General features: G+C 38.2%; 1 protein-coding gene across 1 annotated transcript in view; it reads right to left on the bottom strand.

Annotated features, from left to right (window-relative positions):
* Position 1: 1 nt before the first annotated feature.
* Positions 2-14,019, bottom strand: part of LOC107218576 — a 77,691-nt gene continuing 63,673 nt past the window's right edge. Inside the window, exons 5-7 of the mRNA XM_046732335.1 lie at positions 13,306-13,488; positions 12,143-12,503; positions 2-9,998 (exon numbers count right to left, since the gene is read on the bottom strand). Coding sequence (XP_046588291.1) covers positions 9,662-9,998; positions 12,143-12,503; positions 13,306-13,488 — 881 coding nt within the window. The 3' untranslated portion in view covers positions 2-9,661. The remainder of the gene's footprint in view (positions 9,999-12,142; positions 12,504-13,305; positions 13,489-14,019) is intronic.

The raw sequence follows: 14,019 nt of genomic DNA, 5'->3' as shown, positions 1-14,019 counted from the left end.
CTTATTAATGACAATTGGCCTTTATCTTTCCGCGTAATGTACTAAGAAAAAAAAAACTCGACATTAAAATTGGTCCAACACGATCGTCGAAGTATAAACGTCTCTCTGAATCCCATTGTTATTGTAAATCTGAGATTAATGTGAAATAATTCTTGTACCTGTACGTTATATGATGAAGCGAAATTAGTATCTTGAAAGGACGGATATATTTTGACGTTACATATCCGTTTCTTTAGAATATAATGTCTTCGATCGCTTTGATTCAGCCTTCGTTTCAATAATCTTGAATGAGTTTTACCTCTTATAATACTGCCCTGTGTTTCTTGTGGTAACATAACAGCGACCCAAAGCTTGACCTATTCTTGACTTCTTACCATTATAATCATTTGTATTTAATGTGCATCTCGCCCATATCCATTCTATTAAGAGTAAGTTGTCTTACAATTTTTACTTTTATTTGCATTTGCGCTACCAGAGATCTAACCGCATCTGTATTTTACAACGAGCTGTATGAAATAAATTACATTTATAGTTATTAATAACGGAAAATTATGAAAGTTCTTTCGCTTTAATTACTTGTAAATCGTGTGGGTGTTGACCGTGACGGTTTTATTATTATTAATATTATTATTATTATTATTTATTATTAGTACGTTTATTATTATTGTCCCACATCATTTCATATTCTCTTTGTCAGTTTCTAAAGAATTAAATAAATATATTGCAAAATTTTTCATTATCCTTCGACGTTCGTTCAATCTTGTCCTTACACAGAGTGTCATGGATCATATACATATATATTACGATATAACAATCCAAGCGAAATACGTTGATACTTAGTCTAAGTAATCAAAAATTGATTTAATATAGGGCGGGTTTTTCACCGGCGAACTAGTTTAATCAGGTAAGCATGTCATTTTCGTATCAAATAAATTTGGATATAACCGTACATTTGTTTATTCCGTGAATGCAAGAAATCATAATTGAATTACGTTAATGACTTGAACATACAACTAAGATGGCAGAACTATTCAAACGAAATTATTTTCTCCTCCGTTCAACGTATAGATTTATAATGAATACTTTTCGTGACACTGATCGAGCATTTAACTAGTCTAATCGGTTTGTCGAAGAGAATGAATACTCGTGAATAATAATTTTCGTGTTTAGTGCACGAATCATTACGTTTATTGTCTCACACAGTATGAAATTGAAAAAGTTGAAGACTATCGAATATCCGTTGGTGAATTTCCGTTAATGCGTAACGTGACTTTTTTTTGCAGGTCCAGTATGATACAATAATAGTTTGTATAGACCTCGTATTTTTACATAGGATATATTACGCATGGACGCTGATAGGACGATATTTTCTACCTGTTGCCTACTACTAATCTATTATACATATTTTATGTACATAATTAAATCACATATTTTTTATAGTCGCGATCGTCTATTCTTTGTACAATACATGGAATGTTCGTAAATGAATTATTTATGAACACACAATGAACCGTGTCATGCGCCAGGTGGGATACATAATATTATAGTAGTCGAGCACTCTTCAAAACAAGTTTTCAAGATCTTTATGGCGTGTGGTTCAACCCGCGTTGCAAATGCATGTACAAACTGTATATTCAAATATCACTTTCAATATATGTTTAACGAACGTTTCGTTTTTTTTTTTTTTTTCTTCTCTTCTTTTATTTCCGGAGCAGGACACTATTCGTTTTCTAAACTTAAATATTACATATGCATAATACATATAAAACATATAATATAACTATACGTGTAAAAATTAACCTTTATTATTATCATATCGTCGTAGGATTTGATACGGTTTTTTTATTTTTTTTTATTTTATCGATATGTACAAATACGATTTCATTCATTTACAATATCGTATAATATATCATTTGAATGTTAACACTATATAATATGTCATTACAATCATTGACTCTTTACGTTAAAAATATACACTTTCGTTATCAGACTTATTTCAGATTAAAACATCAAGCGTGTTACAAGTAAATTCTCACAGAATTTTTTTTATACCAAAACATAATACATAATACGGATTTCCGCCGGGTGTTACACGTCACATGTCAAAGTTCAGAATTGCCAAATTATTTATACTGGAATGTGATGTAGAAATAATGAAGAACCGTTGCCCAGCGTTGAAGAATTAATTCTAATCAGGGCTGCTAGAAACTTGAAAAACTGTAAAGTTTTGAGAAAAAATCGAAGAATTTTGGTTTGCGAATTCGCAGTATACCCTGATTATTGATACTTGGACTTGTTTTCAGTCGTTGCATGGAAATTTCGTTTCCGTGTAAGTATTATATACAATATACACAATGATGCGTTAATTGTTTTTTACGATGGATGTTAGGCAGAGAATAAATCCGGCGATTAAATATCGCCTGCGATCTTTCTCATGTCCGACGTAAGAAAACCATTCTTCGATAGATGCCTATACATATTTATATAAATATTACGCGCTTTCGAAACTTGAAGCAAACCTATCTATAGAGCTATACAAAATATTATATTATTATTACTTCTATGAATTACATGTAATAATAATCACTGATAATACCACGCATCTCTTAGATTCCTCCACGCGTGAAATACATTTCGTTTCAATATCCAAGCACGCGTTTCGAGGAGGATTGTCGGTGCACTTTTCATACTTCTGTTACTATCTAATACGCGTTCATACGCTGTTGTCGTACGTTGAGTCTTTTACTCGTAAAGAAAAAATTACACTTGAATCAGTTTTTCATTGAAAATAATTTACTCATTGAAACCGTTTTTAAATAATATACGTAAATCGATTCTATACAGTGTACAATATATAGTATATATATATGGGTCATTCTCCGAATTCACGGGAAACTTTTGTACCTCACCAACACCAATTTAATTCCAACTTTTTAGTACATGTCATCGAGAAATCACTTAAAATCGGGGAACAAATGCTATGAGTTTGATCATTAAAAAAATCGTTGCCATGATTGTGATGAAACAGATAGTTACAAATTGTTTCATTTAATTTCAAGTTATTCTATTTGATATGGACCGTGATTATTGTTATTATATTAATTAAATTGGTGGAGGTGAGGCTGAAAAGTATCCCGGGAATTCGGAGAATGATTCACGTATCACTCGATTGGTAACGCTAAAAATTACGGAATTATATAAAATATTATGAAATAATATTTAGTTACACATTAAATTGAATATAATCCATAATTCCGCTGTATTTTGAGTGAACTACTTCCATTTCTCCTACGTAACAATGGAAATAAGTAAGAAAAGTCTAGAAGTCGAATTGATTATGGTGCAAAAATTCATTCGAATTCCATCTCAATACGAAATTCTTCGACAGCACTGTAGGGGCTCTGAGAATGAAAATTGTATGTACTATTTTTTCCGCCTTTAATTTCGACTATACAAAAAAGGAATATACGCAAAAACTCTACTTTCAAAAAACTAACTAACATTTTTACTGCCCATTACGATGAGTTTTACATAGAAGTTAAAACTTGGCAGGACATTGAATAACTTTTTCAAGGAGTAGCCTCAAATCTGAACTGTTGTTAATATCATGTTACTAAATAATTGTTCAAGTTTTCAGGAAATTCCTGGATACTTCTTATACGTTTTTCGTTTCAGATGATGCCACATTATACCATAATTCCAAAATCCAAACCTCTGAATAGTTTTTACGCAAAATCATTATTATTTTATTCTTTTTTTTCCTACAGGTGGACAGTTTTTTCATTCTTTTTTTTCGGTCTTCTTTCAAATACCTCAGAGTTAGGCATTCAGAATCTAATTTCCGCGATCAAGTATATCAAGTGGTGATCATATGTGTTCCGAAAATGTCTCCAATTTTCTGAAATATTAATTTCTCATAAACTTCTGTCGAAGAAACTAAATTCTTTAGCATTTTTTCAAACCGTCTGATATAGAAATTTTACCCGCGCGAACGCGTTTGGATGAAAGTTCATCAGCCTCGTGGAGATTTCTCGCCTGTTAAAGATGTATTTCCTATCGCCTAGATTATAGATATTCGATGGGATTGAATCTGATACTGTATTTTTGAATAATCGAATGTAATCTCGGGGATTTCATCTACAGTGTACATCTCCGAGCGCCGATATCGCAGCGTATAATGCATGCACCATATTCGTAGAAATGGATTATGGGAATAACCATAAGGCGCAGGGGAATTTTGTCGTGGGCGCGTCTCGTTCTTGCTGCGTTTCGGGTTTCGGTGTACTTTGGGAGTTTAGCCGAGAGGCCATTCGTTCAAGGAAGTCATAAATTTACACTTGGAAGTAAAATTGTAAATCAACGGAACTTCGAATGAATGAAATATTGTTTAAAGCAACGAGGAATCTGCGATCGCGAGATAATTTAAATCATTGGAAATCATTGTGAATTACTTGAAATCACATGATAGCGCTGACGAAATCGCTCGGCAACGTTGAAAATGATGAAAATCGTTGTTCAAGTCTTGCGGTACGAGATGGTTTCAATTCATTGAAATTATACTGCTTTCTAGTTATCAAATGCTTTCGTTCATTTCTAGCTGAGCGAGTAATTTCCATTTATATTCAGTGATTACTCAAGGTTCTAGGTTATATAAACATTGATTTTTCGTGATTTTCTATGATTCTATCCATTTCGGAAATCATTTTTCAATACGATCGGGTAGAACACTCGGAAATCATTGACAGTCGCTCGGTACAATAAAAATCACATTACAAGATGTAAGAAATCGCTCTAAATCAGTGTCAAGAAACTGGAACCGTACATTTCATTTCCAATGATTTTCCAGCGTTAAACTCGCAAGTTCCAGTGGATCGTTGTGATTTAGTACGATTGTACATATTACGGAAGTCATTGAAGATTACGTAGAACATTAGAAATCATTAGAGGTCAATGAACATCGCTTGGAACACCGGAAATGGGTTAAAATTACTTCCTACGTTGTAAGAAGTCAACACAAATTGCTCGAAATCAATGTTAATTAATTGGAATAATTAATTTCATTTCCAATGATTTCCCAGCGTCAGACAAGTTCCAGTGACTTGTTGTGATTTTCTGTGATTCTACCTATTACGGAAGTCATTGAAGATTGCACAGAACATTCGAAAATCATCAAAGCTCAATGAATATCGCTGGGAACGCTGGAATTGGGCTAAAATCACTTGCTACGTTGTAAGAAATTAATAAAAATCGCTCGAAATTAATGTCAATGAGTTGAAATCATTCATTCTCATCGCCAGGCAAGTTCCAGTGATTTGTCGTGATTTTCTTTGATTCTACCTATTACGGAAGTCATTGAAGATTGCACAGAAAATTCGAAAATCATCAAAGCTCAATGAATATCGCTGGGAACACTGGAATTGGGCCAAAATCACTTGCTACGTTGTAAGAAATCAATAAAAAAACGTTCGAAACGAATGTTACCAACGAACCGGAATCATTCATCTGATTTCCAAGCGAATGGCCCCTCGAGTTTAGCCTTCTTCGAGCCGAAGGTAGGTACATGCATTCACGGTCTGTGACTCCTACCCACGTGTTGCGGCGAACCTTGTGCGTTCACCGTTCCGTCGCTTGTCTCCGTCGGTGTGTTTTTCGTACGTACCTACCCGGTTCGGGGGGCTTGCGAGGAAGGGAGGAAAGGGACAGGGTCGCCAACACATATCTCGATATCTCTCGGTTCGATCTCTCAGCCGGCCGCCCGTATATTTACATGTATAATTTATATACCCTGCCGCGAACACAGTCCAGGCGAAGAGGCGAGGCCTCCTCCTTTTATTCCCTCCCTGTGTCCGTCCCATAAGCGAGCACACATCCTATAATACTTTTACATATCTAACAAGGCCACCTTCGTTTCTACTCACGCCACGGATTGAACATTTTTTTACCGATTAGAATTTGCGAAAACTTCTACAAATGTTTGTATTTTTTTTTTAATTAAAATTTTTTTTTATCGTCTTGTAAGGTGCATGTAGCAATGAATTAATGGTTCTGATATAAATGGGTAACGTAAGCTCTTGATCAAGTTCTGCAGACAGAAGTTGAGATTGCTGTTTTCCCATTTTTAAAATTATACGACGCTTACGATATAACATGAACTGCGAGTGTATCGATCGTTCTAATCTTCGTACATCGAACTAGCAAAGTTTTATAAACTTATTGATTATAAAAAATTGACTCGAGTGATGTAAGGATGGAATATTTTTGGGGTAAAAGAATCAATTGTCGATTGAAAGAAAAGGGTTATTTAAATCTTTCATCGGTCATGGGGTGAATTTTATTAATTGAATCATGATAACATAGTAAACCTCGAAACAGTTCAGAAGAAGAAATTCTTTCAAGACAACCATTTCGGAAGACCATCCCTACTGAAAAATTAATCTATCTTTCAAACTGAATGATTAAAAATTAGCACGAACGGCGCAATGTATATCAAAAGCTCATCAATTTCACAATACAGAACTGTATTAAATCCCTTGCTGCCCGATATCGTCTCGCCACATGTAACGTACACCCACAATAATCGAGTACAACGGTCGATAGTAATCAATCGGCAAAGGTAGACGTCCTCAATTATCAAATGCCTAGTACGAAGTTGCCGCGGTTCGCTGCTGTTGAATCGGCACGATACCTACACAGAGACACATACCGGATAATGACAAAACTCCCAATTAACCGTGAATTAAACGAATTCCCGTGGCTACAATGCCAGCCTGCCTGCCTGGTCTCGATATATTGTGGAAATAATCGGAATTCGCGTTGCTTCGCGTCGCGTCTTCTGAGATGTTCTTGGTTGGCGGAGGGTAGCTGCCGAAGACACGAGCAGCGGCGCGGAACTTAAATTTTTTTACGGAAAAATAACGCGGCACAGAAGCCCCCGCACATTGTGCTCAGCCCTGCGGGAAAAAAAAAGCGCAAGAGTTAGCTGCTGCGGTTACAGGAGTAGCTGCAAGGGAGCAATTAATTATTGCTTCGTATATGCCGCTCTCGAGGAACGGTAAGTATAAGTATACACCGTATACAGGTATGGGTATGAACTGATGGAGAAAAGTGAAAAAAAGAAGAAGTCGCAGGCCGCATGCACCGCGATTTCCTGCACGCATTGTGTGCGGGGATTCACCGCGATTTCTTAAACCGAATCCTCTTGGCCCTGCTGCACCAGATCGGCCGCTTACGCGTCGCCTTGTAATAAATTAAGTTACCTTTCGTATTATACGCGCGTATATCGACCGGCCTCTAATGCCTTCGGGTATCACTGATTACGTATCTACTGTGCTGGAGTATCGCAGGAACGAACACGGAGCGGTAATTAACGGATATCGAGAGCAAGCCGCCGGGGTGGAAGCGTAATGATTTTTAAAAACGACCTTTCGAAGTACCGAGTCTGTCTCGGCGTCACGACGCAGTTTCAAACCCACAGAAAGTTATTCGAAATGGTGGATATATAACTTGCTAGAGACGGATATTCCACGAGCAGATTTTCGTTTTTTCTGTCTGTAGTTGAGTGATTTTTTCGTCAATTTTTATAGTACCATAATACACGTAAGAAGTAGTGAATTGGTGTGAACGCAGAAGATACTTTAGAGTGAAGTTCGTGAGTAAAATTGTAAAAAAAAAAGTATATTGAATTCTCCGTTCAGTTCTCTCAGGAAGTTGTATTTAGTTATAAAATCTAATGGTCGTAAAAATGAGGTCTCAAGAATTTCTATGAAGTTTGCCGTGCGTACGTTAAATTTTGTGATTAAGTTTGAACTGGTCGGTCGATTCCTCCATTTTTGGCTCCATGCTATTACTTGGCCGAATTTTTCATCCCAGTAGGTACAAAAACAAAAAAAAAAAAAGTATTTAATCGCGAGAAGGGTTGAAATTTGCATGCATAACACATGATTCGACTTCCTGGCGCAGTTCAGACGGCATCGAGCCTGTAAATACGAAACACCTGCTAGTAAAATTTTTTCGTATAGCCATCTGTATAAAGTAGTGGTTGTGGTGGTTAATAGAGGGGACCCCGTAAGAGGGATGGATGATAAGCAGAAAAATAGCATAAGCTCTACTCAAACTATCACTATAGATGGATAGATCGGATCACGGATTAACGAATGTGCTGGCAGGCACGAAGTGCCGGAAACTGCAGACTGCGTAAATCGAGGGTATGGTCATTTTTTTCCTTTCATATGTAGTGGGTTACCAAAATTAGTTGTTTAGCTATTACTTCGCGTAAATGTAGGCAGATTCTTTAATTTATCGTCTATGGACGAGAAAGCTTTTTCAATTGGCATTACAGAATCTTAGTTTCACGATTTAGTACAAATCCGTTGCACAGAAACGATGCCGAGGATGCTTGTGACTCATTTTAACTTTAAATTTAGGCGTCAAACTTTTGATGTCGAGGTATTGGAATTTTAGAATTATTTGGATGGAATTTTCGATCCGTTCAACTTCGAATTTACTTGTACGTCTATTTTGTCGTAACGTTTCGAATTCTCAGATCCTTGGGAATTTTGCAATTCGGCCTGGTATGCCAGAAAATTTTTCTAAATTGCACAGTTTTTTTTGTTCGGGTAGCCACATTTGGGTAGCCAAATTATATATTCAAATCGCGATAACGCAGGACGAATTGCCGACTGTTATTAAATGTATACCCCAAGATCAAGATCGAATGAATGAAGCTTGTTGGGAAGTTTAGAACCTCTTTTTATTAGGACGGATAAGACGATTTTTGAATTTAACCCAAAATTAAACTATGACACAACATTTCGGTACACTAGCACTCAAAAGTCTTCAGACAATATGAAATTCGTTATTATTTTGATCCATCATCGTTTATCTTCATTTTAACTTTACTTTTTAGCGAACGAGACTTAATTCTTTTGCAATTACATAGAACATCGAATTTCTCTCGATAAAATAATTATTCATTTTACATTTGTTTTCTATTTTACATTTGTTTATAACCTACTCAATTACTATCTTTGTCAAAATATTGTTGTGTGCTACTGTACTTGTATATGGATACAACCACATTGAAGTCCGATTATCAGCAGTGAATCCTACGTATATCAGGTGATAACATCATCACATAATTTGTAAAAGGGATCTAAAATTTGTTTGAACATTGCTAAAGGAAACGCAGTTCGTTCCGTAGATCATCAGGGTCCGTACGCTTTTTGGAATCTGAAATCCGCCGACTTTGCCAGGTATTCCAGAGTGAAAATAGAATTTTTCCAGTAACCTTTCATGAAACATGCCACAGATTATTGACAATTTTTTTTAACACATTAATACCAATACCTTCAATATCACCTAGTAGCTAACTTACTGTCTGACTATTAATTAACAAAAGACAGCGTGCAATTTTCCGTAAGAAAAAAAAACAAAGAAGGTTTGGTATTAAGTAACATACATACAACGTATGAAGCGGTACGATGAAGGAAAATTTTAAGTGCAGTTAGTTTTTTTTTAAAGATCGTCGGTACTTTGCGTAAGAACGAGTTCCTTTTTCGAAATTCCCTGAGTTTTCCCTGTGCGTACGAACCCCGAATTCATCTATCCGTTTGTTTTGCGTTGAGTCTTCGCAGCCTCGCGTGAGAAAGTTTTCACTCTTTCTCTATATGTAGTCGGATGGCACTGTCGTCTCGTTGATGGCAGCCAGTCTGTACGTCGGGGCAGGTTCGAGCCCCTGCTGCTGACCGATATGAATATTTGTCGTCGTTGCGACGGCGGGAATATTTTGGTTCGCCGAATTTGAGCTAAGATCGCTATAATAGGCGCTGCTTGGCGCGCTGCTGAGCGTCGGTCCGTCGGGTTCAGCGTCACTTCCGGTGTAGGCGGTGTTCTGGTACGACGGATGATCAGCCGCCCTGGCACTCTGGTGCTGCATCCGACTCGGCGACCTCGGCGTCGCGGGGCCATTTTCGTACATCTCGTAGTCTGGCTCCTGTAACCTGGGCAGAAAACGAGCCGGAGCTTAGAACAAGGCTGACGATGAAATGGTGGATATTGGGATTGTCACTTTGCGAGGCGTCATCTGGTGGGAAAAAAATAAAACTAACGCAACAAGCCTGACAACTGACCGTTGACCGTGTTTTTTAACGTGTGGATAGTAGAACGGGTATGTTTTTGATTATGTTTCGTTAATTTATATGACTTGAGCAATTTTAAACCCCAGGAATTACGATTTGCTTCCATTAAAATCGATGACTTAGGTTATGTGGCGTTGAAATGGCGCCCACAATCAGGCTTTGACGTCATTAGAACATTTTCCAATAGGCAGCTCAAATGGCGACTTCGTTTTTTTCCGGGACTATGCTTTAACGGAAAAATCCTAAATTTGGGAGTCAATTCGTACCCCAAACTCATAGATAACGCTAAATTCCTTTAAGAAAAAAGTTGAGGAGTACGAATTTACACCCAAATTGAGGATTTTTTTTTCGTGAAGGGGGTTCGCAATCGCTTTAGGTGCTCAAGATGAATGGGACCCACCCACCGTCTGAATCCACAGTTAAGAAAAGAGAAAAAAAATCGTTTCAAAAATCTCCAACGATTCGATGTAACAGAAATAAGTTGAAACTAATTCGAATAATTCAAGCAAAGATATTAACAATTAGAAAAAAGGTTTTGTAGCTAAAATGTTCAAAATGGTTAAACGCTGCTGTTTTCAACTGATTTTAATAATTTTGGGCTTGTTTTGTTCACAATAGAGATCTCTAGAAATTGCAAAATAATTATCACGAGAGTGGGTAAAAATGGATTTGTGTAAGTACGGCGAAACATATGTTTGTCAACAATTACTTTTGCGCGTTATAATTAACTGTAATATAAGATGTCTCGAATGTTTTTCGACAATTTGAGGGGCCCGGTCAGCGAGTAAAATAAGATGAGAAACTTTAGAATCGGAGAAGAAATAGCAGAGTTTAAGCACTTTTAACAGTCGGATTATAAAACCTTTTCTCAAATTGTTGATATTTTAAACTGCATATATTATTACAATTCGCTCCGAATCATTTAAGTTGCACGCATGGTGTAGGGACGTTTTTTCATTAATATTCGCTATCAGTGGCATAAATAATACTGCTGCAAAATTATTAAAGCGGTTTTCTTTCTCTTTGCTCAATTTTTTATTCAGATGATAAGACCTATTCGTTCCTAAATAGCATCTAACTGTGCGCCAATTGTGTAAAAAATCATCCTCACTAGTCTACCGAGTGATAATTTATCCATATTTATTCATACAACGACATCGAATTGTGTGATAATATTTTTCGTTAATGTTAGAAGATAATAGCAGGTGTAATTTTATTCTTATGTATTAAATAATCTACATTATAACTAGACATTTTTCCTTACGGAAGTGAGTAACGCAAAAAGACGCTTGCCTGATCATACTAAATTTCGGGGCTAGCTAATTGACTCTGGCAGGTTTGTTGGTGCGGAAGGAAAAAACCCTTCTTTTTGTTTGACGACGTTAGATCAGCCGGGAACCATTTAATTGCTCTCGGTGAGGTTCAACGTTGGATTTTTTTTCAGTACTATCATTGCCTGTCGCGTGGCAGAGCTCTCGTTAGAGTTAGTGACTTGATTCTTTCGTCGTGAAATTTTTCAATTGTCATTTTACTACGCAACGCGCATTGGATATCCACAGCGTGTGGAAAAAGTGCCGGTAGGTACTTATAATAAAAGAATACAATTATCCGGCGATTGCTGAAGGGGCACAGACGCATATACACGTTCCAACATGCTATGAATTGAGCCAAAAGATCCTACCGACTCAGTCGTCTCAGACAAGAGCTCGTAAAGGATTTCAAAAATTGTAGAAAAAAAAAAATAATTCCGCATCTCCCAAGAAGAATGATCAATTAAAATGCAGTACCTATACTCCAAAGGGACAAGGTGAAACAGATCAGTTTTCTGAAATGTAAAATTTCTGAAAGGGTTGTCTTCAGGATCAAGTAAACAACAGCGAGACTGCGCAGTATCTTAGTATTTTAGGGTTAAAAATCTCAACTCAACTATCCTGCCGACGGCGAATGCTGCAACCGATCCGGCACAGGGACGACAGGTACCAACGCTTGTTCAGGGATCGACTTACCTCTGACTGTGTCTCGTTCTGTGTCCGTCTCTTCGAGGCGATCTGTCACTCCCGTCTCCACTAGCTCCGTAGTGTCGGTGTAGCCTCGCGGCATCGAGTTCGTGATACTCGTCGTCGTGGCCGGCGGAGGTAGTCCCGTAGGTGGAGCTACCTCGCATCTGGAGCTGAAGATCGCTCGCGTAGCTCGCCGCTTGGGAGTCCAATTCGGCATAGAGAGCCTCGTCCATCTGCATGTGCGTGTAATGGTTTTCCACCGGCAGATTCATCGCTCGCCTGTGCTGAGGCAGGGACAGTGGCGTCGCGACGCCACCCGGGGCACCGCCGCCTCGCCTCGAACCCAGCCAGGACCACACGTTGTGCCCTGAAACGATGTCCTCATCATCAGATTTCAGTCTCGTCGTATCTTCCCCCCGTACAGTGGCTAGAACGCACTTTTCCCAACGCGGTCATAACATCGTCGCACAGAAACTCAACTTTGGCGAAGTGTACAACAGTCACTTTTCGGGTCATTATCGGGTGTATATTAACACGGTCAAGTTAACCGGACGTCTTTTTCAACTTGGTTTATGTTACGTGAAGTCATTTAAAGTCACTCGAATACACTTGAAATCATGGGAATTCACTTGTCCGTTAGCATGGAAGTACGTACTTAATAAGGGTTGCCTTGTGGTCGATTTCGACGTTGACCTTTATATCTTCAAATATCGATATCCATGTATTCAGACATAAAGAAATGGCACGGATTCTACGAAATCGCAATAGTAAATTCGTAGAATTCATGTGTCTTAGCTGAGTTACATGAAACCATTTACAGCTGCGTGAGGCCACTTCTGTCTAGTGTTTTAAAGTCACGATAAAATTTTTGCGAGTATTTTCGCGGTAATTAACAGACATTTGAATCCGCCCGATACCATTCGAACTAGTTCTAAGCGATGAGTACTGTTAGTTGAAGCCACTTAAAATCATCTGAAGTAGATCAAAATTATGGGGATCGTTTTAAAATAATTTCAAGTCACCTAAAGTCATTCAGAGTTACGTTATTTATGTATAAATGTTCATGTCGAGCCACGTCTAGCGATGTGAAGTAAAGTACTCGCAACTACTTGAAGATTCTTGAGAATATCGGAATTTGTATTTCCGAGTTCATCGCCACCAAGACTTACCAGGACTAGGAGTGACGTCGTGATAAGGTGGCAACTTGTCCAGCTCAAGGGGCGGCCGGTCAGGAATAACAGCAACTCCACCACTCCCCGGACCCCCTCCGGCTCCTCCAACGCCTCCACCACCCCCGGGTGGACCAGACTCTTGAGCAGAAGGATCTTCGACGCTGGTACCACAGCAGCTTCCTGCAGAGCAAAGACCGCGACGATGTGAGGAAACAGTCATTGATAATGAGCTTGAATTCAACCCTACAACTCATGACTTTACTTTTTTACCTTCAAACGCATGACTGGGACGCGAACTCACCCCAGGTTTCTCTTGATCATAAAGCGGTCCTGTGCTGACAAACAGTCTTTCTCATACATGGTTTTCTTCGTTCTTTTCATAAGGAAAAGAATGGTGTACAAGAAATCTTATTTTATTTACATTTAGATAGTGAAAAACTCATTCGAAGACTGAAAATCGCGTAGCGGTAGCGGCACTGAGGGTAGATCAAAGTTCGCGTGGGGTGCGTTTGGATCCCAGTCATGAGTTGCAGGGTTAAGCGATGATGCGAGAGAGCTTTAGACAAGGGACATGGATGAGGCGCATGCATATATAAACCGAAACATCGCAGCTGGAGAGATTATAATTCATCCTAAGTATTCGGGGATTTTCGGGGTCACCGTGACGAGGGTGAACCGATATTTCCCTAGCCCATCACATTCAACCGTTGC

This window comes from Neodiprion lecontei, chromosome 2, assembly GCF_021901455.1.
Source record: "Neodiprion lecontei isolate iyNeoLeco1 chromosome 2, iyNeoLeco1.1, whole genome shotgun sequence".
Lineage (NCBI taxonomy): Eukaryota > Metazoa > Arthropoda > Insecta > Hymenoptera > Diprionidae > Neodiprion > Neodiprion lecontei.
Note: the sequence above shows the minus strand (reverse complement) of the source record. Positions and strands in the feature narration are given on the sequence as shown.